Source organism: Ornithodoros turicata, chromosome 1, assembly GCF_037126465.1.
Source record: "Ornithodoros turicata isolate Travis chromosome 1, ASM3712646v1, whole genome shotgun sequence".
In the NCBI taxonomy this organism is placed as follows: domain Eukaryota; kingdom Metazoa; phylum Arthropoda; class Arachnida; order Ixodida; family Argasidae; genus Ornithodoros; species Ornithodoros turicata.
This window is the reverse complement of record NC_088201.1, coordinates 28,299,710-28,313,371: the sequence shown is the minus strand read 5'-3', so window position 1 is coordinate 28,313,371 and position 13,662 is coordinate 28,299,710. Positions and strand designations below refer to the sequence as shown.

The following is a 13,662-nucleotide window of genomic DNA, read 5'->3' as shown; positions in this document are numbered from 1 at the left end:
AAAAGAAAAGTGGCTGGCAAAAAAGAGGGCGCGCTAGTATTATAGAAAACAGAGCTCTGACAGAAAGATAGAAAAGAGAAAATGTCAGTAAGTTTATACAAGGTTTGTTGAAAGAAACTTAGCGCACGTCCAGCAATTAAGTCAGAAAAAAAAAAAAAGAATTGCCTGCGTGATTGGTGATCTTTAGCATCTTTAGTTGATCGGTTGGTAGCTGCACGCTGCACTGCACTGCCGCATGGGCATTGGCCTGGGTCGGTTTTGGATTTGCGACAAACGCTGGATTTTGCCGATTTTGCTAGTTTTGCGAAATGTTGGGGTTGGGGCTTGAGTTTGTTTGAATGTTATATGTATTTCACTTTCGAACACAGGGGAAGTACTAACGGGACAACGAAAGCGTATGAAAACATATGTTAGATGCTGTAAATATTGGCGACAACAGTGCATATTTGTACGCAACATCAAAGCACATGCACGTGACAAATGCCTCGGATCGGCAGGTGCCAGGCAGTTGTTCAGGTTCAGTTTCGCCTAGTCCCTTTTTTAACAGGGCAGGTGTCCATAGAACGCTACAGTGGTTTATGTGGCAAACATGGGGAAGGAGGGGCGGAGGGGGGGGGGGGGGGCGGTCATTACTACAGTTAGTTGTAACAGCTTTATGTATCATTGCTGACATGTATCTCAAGCTAATATTTAGTTAATTCCTAAACACTTTTGAGACTGGGTGGGTCAGGCAAATCACAGGAGTCACGAACGATTACACTATTGGAAGGGGAACACTGGCCCCCACAGGGTTAGGGGGTTGCACAGAAGGGTTTGGGTCCAGGAAGTAAGAAAAGTTACGGGGGGGGGGGGGTCTGGATAAATCGCTGGTGCCAGTATTTCGAACAAGGACTAGGCAATAGTGCAGAGCTGAGCTAGTTTGTACGACATAACTGATTGAAAACAGTGCAACAAAGATAGAGGGACACGATACAAGTGCTTGTAATGTGTCCCTTTGTTCTCGTCTGTGTTTCGCTGTTTTTGGTCAGTTCTGTCGAACAAGGGCTCTTCCGCCCCAGGGCTCTACTATCGCACATGAGTAGTTTTCTTTTGCATGCAGTCTGGACGATATAGGACCTCAGTCCTTACAGTGAGGCCCATCAGGCATGGATCTATAGGGCAGGGTCGGATGTCCTGACCCCCATCTCAATCTCTATCGTCACATTGTGCTTCAATTGACTCTAGGTAGTGCATGTAGAATGCTGTCCAGGCTGAACTCCCTCTCAGAAAAATCCTGGATCTGCCCGAGGCCCATTATTATATTTTCACCAAACAACTGCGAAGAGTGGAGTAGAGTATCACCAATCTCTATGAAACACCCTAATCATCATCCATAAAAATAATGCGCGTGTCACAAAATACGCAATATTGTTGTTACAGATCATGCTTCAATGCTGCCACGTGCCCTTTCTCTTGTCTCTTGAGCAAGATGATGGCTTCCATGTTTATGGTGATTGTCATTACTCAAAACTTTTTAGTTTTAGTAGATTTCTTGCAGTATTAGCTGCTGGCTACCATATAATTTGTATTGCCATTCAGGTGTTGCCGTGTGCTCTGAACTTCACACAGTGGTGCTTCAGTGCTTGAAAGTTGTGCATATTTCCTTGATGCCACTTTCCACTTTGATCCTCTCCAGAAGAGCCAACCACCACAACTGAATGAGGCTGCATTCACACTGAAGGTGAATTCTTGTGGTTTATGTCTTAAAGCAGCATGGAAGGGACTTGGAACATATATTTTTCTTTACTGCATCATGTGAGCATACTACCTTCAGGAACTGTCCAGCAAAATATTTCCTTTGGGAAGTGCGAATTTACAGAGAAAATTGCTTTGCAAGAGAGCACGCAGCGGCGACAATCTCGCACAGCAGCTCCTCGCGTCTCGTGATGTCAGGTGGCAGAGGACTCTTCATTGGCCACCAAGAATAATCTGCTAGCGAGAGTGACCAGTCGAGACACAAGAGGGGCGGTGCAAAACACGACTGCAGATAGAAAAAAAAAAAAAGAAGCCTCAGTATTGGCGAGAAAGCAGGGTGTTAAAAATGACTTCTGTGCTACTTTAATATAATTATTCGCTCATGCAGTCGTGCTGAAGACTGGGAGGTGGTGGGTTCAAATCCTGCCACCGGCTATGCTGTCTCAAGTTTTCCCTGCGTTTTCTGAATACTTTCCAGACGAATGTCGACACAGTTCCCCCTGAAGTCAGCACAGGACGCATACTAACCACACTGTCCCACTCTCCTTCCTGCTGTCCTCTCTCCATCTGTCCACATCTGTACACCACTCATAGCCACAGTTGCTTAGCGGTGCTAACACAGAATTTAAAAAACAATTGGACATGCTTTTCAGTTATGTCTAGAGTAAGACGCTGCAGACTAAATCTTGTGCCTTCAGAATCGTACCGAATTTGTGCCATTGCAGTGCAAGTGTCTCGCACAGTATTCTCCTAAAAAATTGTTTGCCTATATGAAGCAGAAGTATAAAAAAATTCAAATGTAATTCTAGTTTTGAGGAGTTTCATCGTGTCATGTGGTGATCAAGCTGTCAACATGTTTGATGACTGCTCCCCTGAGGACAATTTTCGTCTCCTCACCAAAGCTTCTGGCAGCTGTTCCTCCAGCGTTCAGTGAAAAGAAAACATGCCTACGCTGTTGCTAGGAAAGAGACACAAACTCTCGATGATGTCACATACTCTTGGAAAATCTGAATCCATGGAGTTTTGAGAGTTCTTTTTAAAATTCGTGGCAGCGTGTAATGTTCACTGACAGCATTTATATTTTGAATATGGAGTCTGTGAGCGAGGTTGATTTATAATGCGAAATAAAATAAGTATAATCTTTTTAGTCCGCAATGGCACTTAATATGGGAAGGTGGCCAGATATTTCCAAACTATATGTGTGCAACCTGTCACATCCCCAAAGCGTACCTTTCAACACAACTGCTGTTGCCATCTGTCTCATCTTTATGTTGTCAGCTTGGTGAAAGTTGAACCTGGTTGTTACCACATTATGGACCTGCCAAAGATCCCACGTTCAGTATGATCTCTGACAAAATATCTTTTTTGATTTCTGATTGTTCGTGGGATTGATGGCACAGAAACAAAACAAACAACTGACATTGAAAGTTCAACCCTAATAATTGTTCAGGGTGTCAACCAACCAATCAGGAATTGTCAGGGTGATGCGACTGGAGAAGTCAGGGAAGCTGCCAAAAATTAGCTGAAGTCAGGGAAAATCGCAGACAACTGCTATGATGATATGCAGCGAATCACGAGTGCCAATCTGTGTGGTTGAGTGGCCGCTCCGCAGCAATGGTGCCGCGAGAACAGCTCACCAATACGACAATCTTGGAGGCGAAAAAGTAGGGCAGCCTTACTAATATGTGACCTTTAAAAAAAAAATCAGATAAAAATACAGGATAATAATCTGTTCTCTTATTCTCCTGTCAGATGAGCACACTTAGGGCCTTAAGACTAATGGGGTTGCGAAAAAGGCCTTAGCTGAAATACAGCCTTAAACCATGGGAGGCTGCCAGAAGGTACCTGTGAAGGCATTTTGCTGATTATGTCTATAGCGATAAACACATTTGTGAACCTCCAATGGGGCTTGTGAAATTACATTTGTTCTCCATGAGCACTCGGAAACAACGTTTGGTTGGTATTTAGTCAACTTGAAAAAGACAACAGCAAACGAGATTTGTTTTGAAATGCTTTGGATGTTTTGTTGAGTGGCAAAGTTTTGGAAGCAGACGACACGGAGTAAAGTGGTTCAAGGGTATTACTATGAAATGAACATATGAGGTAGAGAAGCAAAGTGCAAAAATGCATCCGAAAAACATCAGGCATTGCATGCAAAGTTGAGAGAACATACGTCTCGTAAAAGCATTTGATTTCGAATTAAATGCTTATTAAATTAATTCTGCACCATCCTGTTCGTGGCGTTTGGTAACGAGGCTTTGGCAGTTACGAGGGAATGCCGTAAACTGTCTTGCGGGAACTCCGTTGCCCTCACAACTCAGTTTTGTCGCAAAGACAGTATCGCTGACCGTCTTGCAAAAAGTTAATGACCATATGCACTTAAGGCCATAAACTTTTGAGCTGGAAGTGTGCCTATCTAATACCTCTGTCAGACAGGGACATATACGGCCCTTAAAGTTACGGCATTAAGGAATGGCCGTAAGTTGCATACAGCCCTAAGCTCTGGGGAGCTACCAGACGGTATCCGTGAAGGCATTTTGTCGCTGCTGTCCACGTCGATAAACAAGTCTGTGAACGTTGAATGTAATGTAGCGAAATCACACTTTTTCTTACTGAAAGTACATGCAAACAACGTTTTGTTGGTATTTTCAAAATACAACAGCAAACTATATTTGCTTTTAAGTGCTTTGGATATTTTTTTGAGTGGCGTCTGACTTTTTGGATGCAGACGACACGGTGCGATGCTGCGTGCAGTGGTTCGAGGGTGTAACTACAAACGTACCTCTTATACAGATGGGATAAAAAGCGAAGCAAAGTGCAGAAACGCCAGAAAAACACGAAAAAAAAGATGACAATATTACGTTGGGTAAAAAGCATTTTATTTCGAATTGAATTAAACGTGCTAAATCATGTTTATGGTGTGCTTGGTAACGAGGCTTGGGCAGTTTCGCTGGAATGCCGTAGACTGTCTTGTGGGAACGCCGTTGCCCTTCTACTTCACTTTTATCACAAAGGCCTTATTGCTGACCATCTGGCAGGAAGTTAATGACAGTATGCATTTACGGCCGTGACCGTTAAGGCCGTATATGTGCCCGTCTGACAGGGGTATAATACCCCTGTCGGACGGGCGCACTTACAGCCTTAACAATTAGGGCCTTAAGTGCATACAGTCATTAACTTCTTGCCAGACAGTCAACCATACGGCCTTTGCAACGAAACTGAGATATAAGGGCAACAGAGTTCCCATAAGACAGTTTACAGCGTTCCCCCGAAGCTGCCAAAGCCTCATTAGCAAACACCATGAATAAGATGGCGCAGATTTCCTTCAATTCAGAATAAAATGTTTTTATGAGATGTAATGTTCTGCCATCTTTATTCATGCTCAAGGCCTTAAGTTTTTCTGATGTATTTTTACACTTTTCTTCCCATTATATCTCGTCAGTTCGTAGTGATACCCTTGAACCACTGCGCTCCGTGTCATCTGCATCCAAAACTGCGCGCGCACAACAAAGCATCGAAATCGCTAAATCGCAAAATAAATATTGTTTGCTGTTGTATTTGTAAATGAAAACCAAAAATTGTTTCAGAGTGCTCATAGCGAGAACAAGTGTGATTTCACTACATTCCCTTCAACAATCGCAGATGTGTTTATCGGTGTAGAAAACATCGGTGAAACACCTTCACGGATACTGTCTGGTAGCCTCCTAGGGATTAAGGCCGTATTTCAGCTACGGCCTTTTCTTAATGTTGCTACCTTAAAGGCTGTAAGTGTGTCCGTCTGACAGAGGTTTGACATGTACTAAGCAGTAAGGAGAAACACGTATTTGTATTCTGTCTGTTTGGGTTATCCCTATTGTTCAATTATTCAATAAATGATCTCTTTTATGAGTGATCTGTATCAAAATGTAGGAGGAGATATCAAGTTCCCTATAGATTTGGTCAGGGAATTTGCTGGAAGTAGTCCCCTAAAACCTGAAAAAGTCAGAGAATTTGAAATCTACAGTTTGGTAGACACCTTGTTGTTGTTTTGAGTCTCATGAGGCTGTGGATTCAACCAATTGCATGTGTCTTGGCAGAGACACACTCCTTCTGGTTTAACACTTTTTGCATGCTGAAACTATACATTGTCTCTCTTTGAACAGTGACAGTTGCACACCTATTGTGCAATGTTTTGTGGCAACACATGACTATTTGATAAGCTTATTACAACCTTTGTAGCACATTATAGTCTGTGACTCTCTCATTCCAATCAATCACTGTGTGTAGGGAAAATTAATATAGGTATTGCTGGTGTTCTCCCAGGGAGGCATTTGATTTTAGTGCGAATGTCAACCCTAGGAGAGAAATATGACGCAGGATGTAAGTAAGGAGGACGTATGTTAGGATAATGATAGAATTTAAAAAAATAAACAGAGGCAAAAAATTTTTCATCACGCATGAAGTTCGGTAGACCAAACAACAAGTTTAAGAGAGGAGATGCTAGATGGGGAACCGATAATTGTTAATGATGAAACAGATAGCTCGATTTTGTAGCGCTTCAAGTGTGTCTCTCAGGTTTGAATAGTGGGGGGCCCAGACAGAAGCGTTGAATTCTAACTGTGGTCGTATTAGGGTAATATATGCTTGGGTGTGTAACGAAAGGTGGAGCAAGTTTTATGTTTCTATGAAGGCATCCAAGAGAGTGGTTTGCTTCATTAGTATTAGTGCTAATGTGGTGAGTTTAAAAGAGGTTAGAACTTAAATTCAAGCCTAAGGTATTAGACTGAATAATAGGAGAGGAACCTAGTCGGTAACTGCGGGCTGAGTGCCATTTTAGTCATGAAAAAGTAACGTGAGCAGCATTTAGAAACATTGAGAAAAAGAAGCCATTTAGATCACCAGTAGTATATACTTACTATCTAGATCATTTTGAAGAGCAATGGAATCGGTCTCAGAAGAAATGGAGCAATAGATAATGCTGTCATCAGCAAAAACCCTAATGGTTGAGGAGATGTTGACCAGCATGTCATTAATGAATATCAAGAAGAGAAGAGGGCCTAGTACAGATCCTTGAGGCACATCGGAGGTTAGAGGCAAAAAAGAAGAGAGGGAAACGTTGACTAATGTTCTTTGTAAACACACACTCACATAACTTCTGATCCAGACTAGCACATTAGGGTCAATATTTAGATGGGACAATTTATATAATAGATATGTATGGCTAACGGAATCAACGGCTTAGAGACACAGTCAAAAAGATTGCATTGCTCTCTGTCTGGCATCCCATATTATATTGCAAATCATGAATTAAAGATGAAAGCTTAGTGCCACGGGAGGAATTCTTACAGAAACCGTGTTGGTAGTCATAGAAAAAGCGGTTAGACTCAAGATGAGAAGATGGGGCTGAAGAGATAACATGTTCAAGCACCTTGCAGGGCACGCTTGTCAGGGATATAAAATGGTAATTGAGGACACACGATTTGTCACCTTTCTCGAAAATTGGAATGATTTTGGACAGGTGCTAGTCAAGCGGGACTACTTCTAGATTAAGTGACTGAGATAATATTAGAGATAAAAATGCTGCAGAAATTGAGTTGGTATTTTTCATGATTCCATCTAGGCCACAGGATGATGATAATTTCATATGTTCACAGACATTTACTATAATGCCCTCAATTGATATACTACTAATACCCTGCATTGGCGATAGATTATATTCGCGGATACCAGATGGGTTAGCACATGTGTTGTCAACAAACACACTGACAAAGGCTTGGTTAAATATGTTGAAACTTACATCATCAGGAATGGAATGCCCGTACTAATCAACTAGAGAAATATGATCACGTCTGGGATTAATCGTGTTCCAAAATTTCTGTGGGTTGGTTGACAGCAACTTGGGGAAAATCCCCGGAAAAGTAGTGATGCTTAGCATTCCGAAGTTCGTACTTACTATATTGCTTTGCACAATTGCAACATTCAGCGAAAACCTTCTCTGACCCAGTGCTCCTGGCCCGTCAGAACAATAGTTTTTTCTTCCTATATAATTTTTTAATCATGCTTTTGCTACATGGACAGGACAGGAGCGGAGTAGCGAAAAGAACTCTATGATCACTGAGGGAAGCAATGCAGAAACTGGATTCAAATATGAATGAATCAGTAGATAATATTAAATCCAATGTACTAGCCTTTGCACAGGCTATATGGGCTGGTTCACTCACTAGCTGTAAAGGCCAAACTTTAGACCGAGGTCAGCCATTCAATAATAGGATAATTGAAGTCGCCAAAAGCAATAATCGGAGTGTTCGGATATTTGGATAAGACTGCTGAGATAACTTCAGAGAACAAAGGAACAAAGCCTGTAAAGTTAGGAGGCCTGTAGGCCTCCTAACCTGTATGACCAAAAAGGCCTCCAATCCCAACAATCTCCGGACAGATGATGAGGGAGAAATGGAAGGGATACTGACAGTTCCCCCTAGATGTAATTTCCCTGAACTCAACCAGAAGTTGGGCAATTTGGTTACACACCTTATCCAGCACAATGGTTTCTTTGAACAGTGGATGGCAGTTACTGCAATCCTCAAGATGGGCCACCAACTCTGATGCTCCTGACAGGGGCTCCACATTCTTTTTGTGCCTCCATCAGTCTAATGTTCCAATAATGTTCACTTGCCGGTTTGGCCGACCCTTGAATAATGTCAGAATCACGTAATTTTGCTGCTCTTTCCATGAAAATTTTGGACTTTACTGTCACATACTGTTTTCAGGTATGCTTGGCATATTCTTGGTTGAAGCACCTTCAAAGGAGTATGTATGAGGGGTTAGGTTGAGCATGGGAGCAATCCTCAGAACTTCTTTATTGCATTTGCTTGGTCACTGCAGCAATTTCACTTGTATTTAGACGTCAGTGAAGTGCATTTAGACTTTCAAGTGGAACTTTCAACCATTCTGTACAGAATAAGCTTCGCTAATGGGCAGAACCTTTGCGTGTATACCGGGTGTTTCAGTTAAATCCCCGGGCTAAATAATTTGCGAACGGGTGCACCAATCCACAAACTTTCTTTTTTACAAGTATCTGTCCGATACCACCTACAAGCTGCGCACCGTGTGAATGAGTGGGAGGCGCTCATTATTTAAATAAAAATTCAAATGAGTTTCGTAAAAAAACAACTTCTAAAGCAGGGTGCTGTTAGCATTAAAATGGGTACTACCCCTTTTGGGGCCTTCAGTGGACACCTTTTAGAGAAAAATCTGCCACCGAAGTGGGTCATTTGTTGCAGTAATTAATTTGTTTTGGTTTACATTTTTTTGTCGTGGCTGGTTGCAGTGAAGCGCAAAAGGACGCTCTTCCACTCCCGGACTCACCAATGAATTATGTCCTTACACCAATGAATTACGTCGTTTTGCGCTTCACCGCGGCCAGCCGCGACAAAATTACAGCAACAAGTTACCCGCTTCGGTGGCAGATTTTGGTCTAAAAGGTGTCCACTGAAGGTCCCAAAAGGGGTAGTACCCATTTTAATGCTGACAGCGCCCTGCTTTAGAAGTTGTTTTTTTACGAAACTCATTTGAATTTTTATTTAAATAATGAGCGCTTCCCACTCATTCACACGGTGCGCAGCTTGTAGGTGGTATCGGACAGATACTTGTAAAAAAGAAAGTTTGTGGATTGGTGCACCTGTTCGCAAATTATTTAGCCCGGGGATTTAACTGAAACACCCAGTATAGTGTGTTCGAATGCTTAGTGAAAGCTGTTGGCTTATTTATTGCTTCACAGTTTTGCTGATGATGATTGGAGGGAATCTATTTACTTCTACAGGAGTTTTTATGGCACCCAAGCAACTAAGGCTGTAGTCATGAGTTTGTAAAAGCTTTGGAGCTGCAATAAACGAAAATGCACAGTCAGTACTTTGTTAATAGTCATTGTTCTTGCAACAACTTTATGCTGGTATTAGTAATACAGGGTGTTTTTTTAGCCTTTACTGAATTTTTATAAAATTTGGGGATGGATATTTTAATGCATGCACGTGTTTCAGAATTTTTTAAATGTGAAATGGCTTGCTACCAGGACAGTCTCTCAATCTGCTATCTGGCTTTTGCCTGAAATCTCCTAATTAAAAAGTTAGTTAATGAATGTTTTCTAATTAGCCGTCTTGTCGTTGCACACTTTCTTGTCCGCCTGGCCATAGAACTCAACTGCAAAAGCAACATCTATGCTGCTCTAATTGCTTTTTTTAAAAAAATTCTGTAAAGGCAAAAAACAAACAAAAAAAACTGTATAGTGTTGGTTGTTCTCAGTCCTTACACATCATGTTCATGCTGCAGAATATGTTAGCCGTTCCATTTTGCACAGTTGAAAAGCTTATTTACAATGTACGAGGGTCGTTCAAGGATGACCAAGACTTATTTCTTTAAATACTGTGGAAAATTTGGGAAGCACCAAAGTATGTCAGTTTTTCAAAGTATTCACTGTGCGCATCTGGACTCTGCTGTTGTAGCCATTGCAGGGCATCTTTCTGGAGGACTCATCTGGGTGTGGAACGTCTTTCCTCCGAGGTGAATTTTAAGGGGCCCAAACATGTGGTAATCGCTTGGGGCAAAACCGCCCAGCACATTCCGGCCAGGGTTGCTACTGTCAAATTCGTCATGTGAGGCCAGGCATTGTCATGAAGAATGACCCTTCCGAACAACATCCTAGGCCTTTTCTTGCGTACTGCATTTCACATGGCACCCTTTATCGGTGTGTAGTAGTATTGGGCATTAATCGTGACCCCTTGCTCCAAGAAATCCACATGGATGACACCCTGCATGTCCCAGAAGACAGTTCCTGTGGACTTCCCAGCAGACGGCTGCAGCTTGCATTTCTTTGGTGGTGGGGAAGCCTTATGTCGCTATTCCATGTTGCTTCTTTTTGTCTCTGGGTGAAGTGATGCATCCAGGTTTTATTGTATGTGATGACTGATTGCAAAAATTCATCCACCTCGGATTGAAACTGGTTTCAGCAGCTGCTCAGAAACTGCCATGCACACTCCCTTCTGGTCACAAGTGAGGTGTCTGGGAACCTATCTTGCACAGGCTTTGTGGAATAGTAAGTGCTTGTGAATGATTGTTTCCACGCTGCCGGCACTAATATTATGCTGGGCTGCAATGTCCCGAACTGTTACTCACCAGTTCTTGAGGATGGCTTGTTCAACACCTGCGATGTTCATTGGCTTGACTGCGGTCGGACGAACGTGCCCGTGTGGTTCATTTGTCACCATATCCCGTTCTTCGCCAAACTGCCTGCACCATTCGTACACTCTTTCCCTTGACATCATTTGTTCCCCATACTGTTCCTGTAATCCTTGCAAAATCTCAGCTGGTTTGACATTCTCCTTCACAAGGAACTTGATTATGCATCGCTCTTCCACAGCTACAGGCACACTGTTCACCAGCATGATAGTTGCTACTGGTGCACATTCCACTGACCCGAGAAGGATTGCACTTTGTCCTCCGAAAGTTGTATTCAATTACATTTACTCACCGATTTTTGTCAAGCTCTTGGTGTAGCTCTAATTTCTCTTTATCAATCTTGAACAACCTTTATAGTTCACAACACCTGACAGATCATAGTCTTGCATTACAGGTTTAAAACTTGAATTTACTGTACTATCTATATAAATTTAGCTGCATGCTAAAGGCATGTTTTTAGACATTTTCAGATGTCACTCATTGGAATCTTTTAAGTACCAAGAGATTTCTCCAGTGGGTACAAAGCTACATTTGAATGTACCAGTGGCCTTTTTCATGTAACAAGCAAATTAGGGTTGGAAAATTGGAATGCCAGTCTAACATTTCTTTAGAACCTGTATTAATTGGCTATCCTATCCATCTACCTAGACGAGGAATCGGCATCAAAATGAAAACAAGACCACAAAACATTCAGCACTAGCAACTGCACTAACATCAAACAAGAGGTTTCCGCAGGAAGGATAAGCTTATACACAGGCTCCCTGTAGTCCCAAACGGGTTCATCTACAAACTGAAGCCTTAGTTCGTGAAGTCATAGGGGCTCTAGCTCCCTGTATATATTACAGTACTATTATCAAATTGGTACATGTCTAGTTGAGGTCCTCACCAACAAACTCCTCTGTACTGACAGGCCCTAGATATGCATTACAGCCCTCCCTCTTGAACCTAGGACAGCATTCTGTCTTGTCAGGAACAAACCTTTGCAGAATTGTAAAAAGCAAATGTTGAATTTGCAAATTATGCATTCTGCAATCAAACAACTTCAATAAAGAGGTAATTAGCCTTCGTGGCTACTGCACAGCACTCACCTTTGTGCCACTTGCCAAAGGTGAATGCAAGATGCTGAACATGACTTGCACAAAGAAGTGCTAAATTAGGCACTAGTCCCAGACTTAGAAAATAAGTTACAAGCTACACGAGACACTTCAAAGCAGCCATAATTTATTGAGACAAATGGCGTAAAAGAACAAGATGCCACCCCATAAAATGAGGTAAAGCGGATGGCCTCATTTGAAAATCTTGCCCTGGTTAAACTTCTTGCCACCAAACTCTCCTTCCCACTTGAAGTACTCATCTACCAGCTTCTTTGTTTCGGGTGCGTCTGGACTGAGCTTCTTCCAGTCATACGATTCGTAGTCGATCTGCCAATCTTCGGACAGAAGGAAGGCCAGGTCGTGTCCTCGCCATACCCAGACTCCTGAAATTGTGCTATTGTTGTCTTCACCAAAGAGAATCATGCTTGCAAAGGCGTGCTTTCGCATCCTATCCAATCGCTGGAACATTCCAGAAATTAGGTTGCAGCTCATGAAGACTTGTGTCAACTCAGTTGGGTACTTGTATTCACAGTACCATAGAGAGTAATTTTCCTTGTCAAATTTTTCCCAGAAGTAAGGTACTGAGACAGTTTCACTCTCGTTGGAATAGACACGCTTGAAGTCATCCATGACAAAGGTACCCTTAGGGAACTTCTCAAATGGATCCTTTGGCTTAGGCGGTTCTGCCAAAACGTCAACGTCATCTTCGGGTTCTGGGGCCTTTGCTTCTTTTGGCTTTTGTTCCTTAGGCTTAGCTTCCTTTACCTCAGTCTTCTTGCCACTGTCTTTGCTCGCCTTGCCTTGAATCTCTGCGTACAACTTGGGGTCGAACTGAGCCATCTTTTCGCAAAGACTGACGTCGCCGACAACCTTCTTGAATTCTGGCTGGTGGCACAGTGTGTCGAACCAACGGTTGACGTTGACATATGGCTTACGGAAGGCAGGTTCCAAGACAAGCTTGTAGAGAGAGAGCAATGCCGTGAAAACCGCAATGTCAGCAAGTGTGACCCGTTCGCCAACCAAGTATGTCCTAGTGAGCAGATGAGAGTTTAGATAAGCCAGGATTTTCTTGACATCATCTTTTGCGCGTTCAGTAGCCTGCTTATTGTATTGCATGGCGCCGAGACAGGGGAAGACCCACGTGCATGCCGGGGGAAGGATTTCGTTATCGGCGAAGCTAAGGAATTGAATGACCCTGGCTTGATCCACAAGATTTTTGCCACGTAGCTGGTCATTAGCCACATAGTAGGCGATAGCATTGGCTTCGGTAAGTGTGTGACCATCGGTTGTTTCGAAAGCAGGTACTTTACCTAGCGGAAACTTCTGTAGAAACGTCGCAGAATGGTTGGTGTCTCCGAAGACGAAATCTGGGGCCTCACAGCATACTTCAATCCGTGCTTTGCTGTATTCAGCTGCGATCAGGACCTTCTGAGCACGGAAGTTGTCCTTCCACGTGTACAAGGTACCATCCGCCATCTTTCACGCCGGTCAGAAGAGAAAGAGCAAGAGTTTGTTGGCGCTCCGAAAAGTACTTCACGACTCACCTAGCGGAAAATGTTTGTACCTTCTGTCTACCAATTTGAAATGTGCCTGTCCAAACAGTAATCATGCTGCGTTCGCATAA

General features: G+C 42.7%; 1 protein-coding gene and 1 long non-coding RNA gene across 5 annotated transcripts; one reads left to right on the top strand and one right to left on the bottom strand.

Annotated features, from left to right (window-relative positions):
• The first annotated feature begins 217 nt into the window (after positions 1 to 217).
• Positions 218 to 8,755, top strand: LOC135377783 (uncharacterized). 4 transcript variants are annotated; one of them, XR_010418193.1, is made up of 4 exons: positions 218 to 516; positions 1,420 to 1,489; positions 1,579 to 1,720; positions 8,272 to 8,755. It is a non-coding gene; the product is annotated as an uncharacterized LOC135377783 (long non-coding RNA). The 4 variants fall into 4 exon arrangements; XR_010418191.1 differs by lacking the exon at positions 218 to 516 and having other exon boundaries at positions 643 to 1,489; XR_010418194.1 differs by lacking the exons at positions 218 to 516; positions 8,272 to 8,755 and adding an exon at positions 2,544 to 2,881 and having other exon boundaries at positions 643 to 1,489.
• A 3,393-nt stretch (positions 8,756 to 12,148) lies between these two features.
• Positions 12,149 to 13,544, bottom strand: LOC135377781 (elongation factor 1-gamma-like). Its single transcript, XM_064610448.1, has one exon. It carries the CDS (start codon positions 13,512 to 13,514, stop codon positions 12,231 to 12,233), a length of 1,284 nt encoding a protein of 427 aa, XP_064466518.1. The 5' UTR covers positions 13,515 to 13,544; the 3' UTR covers positions 12,149 to 12,230.
• Between the last annotated feature and the right edge of the window lie 118 nt (positions 13,545 to 13,662).

Coding starts and splice junctions, on each gene's coding strand:
- LOC135377781 (XM_064610448.1), bottom strand. CDS start 13,514: ATGGCGGATGGTACCTTGTACACGTGGAAGGACAACTTCCGTGCTCAG.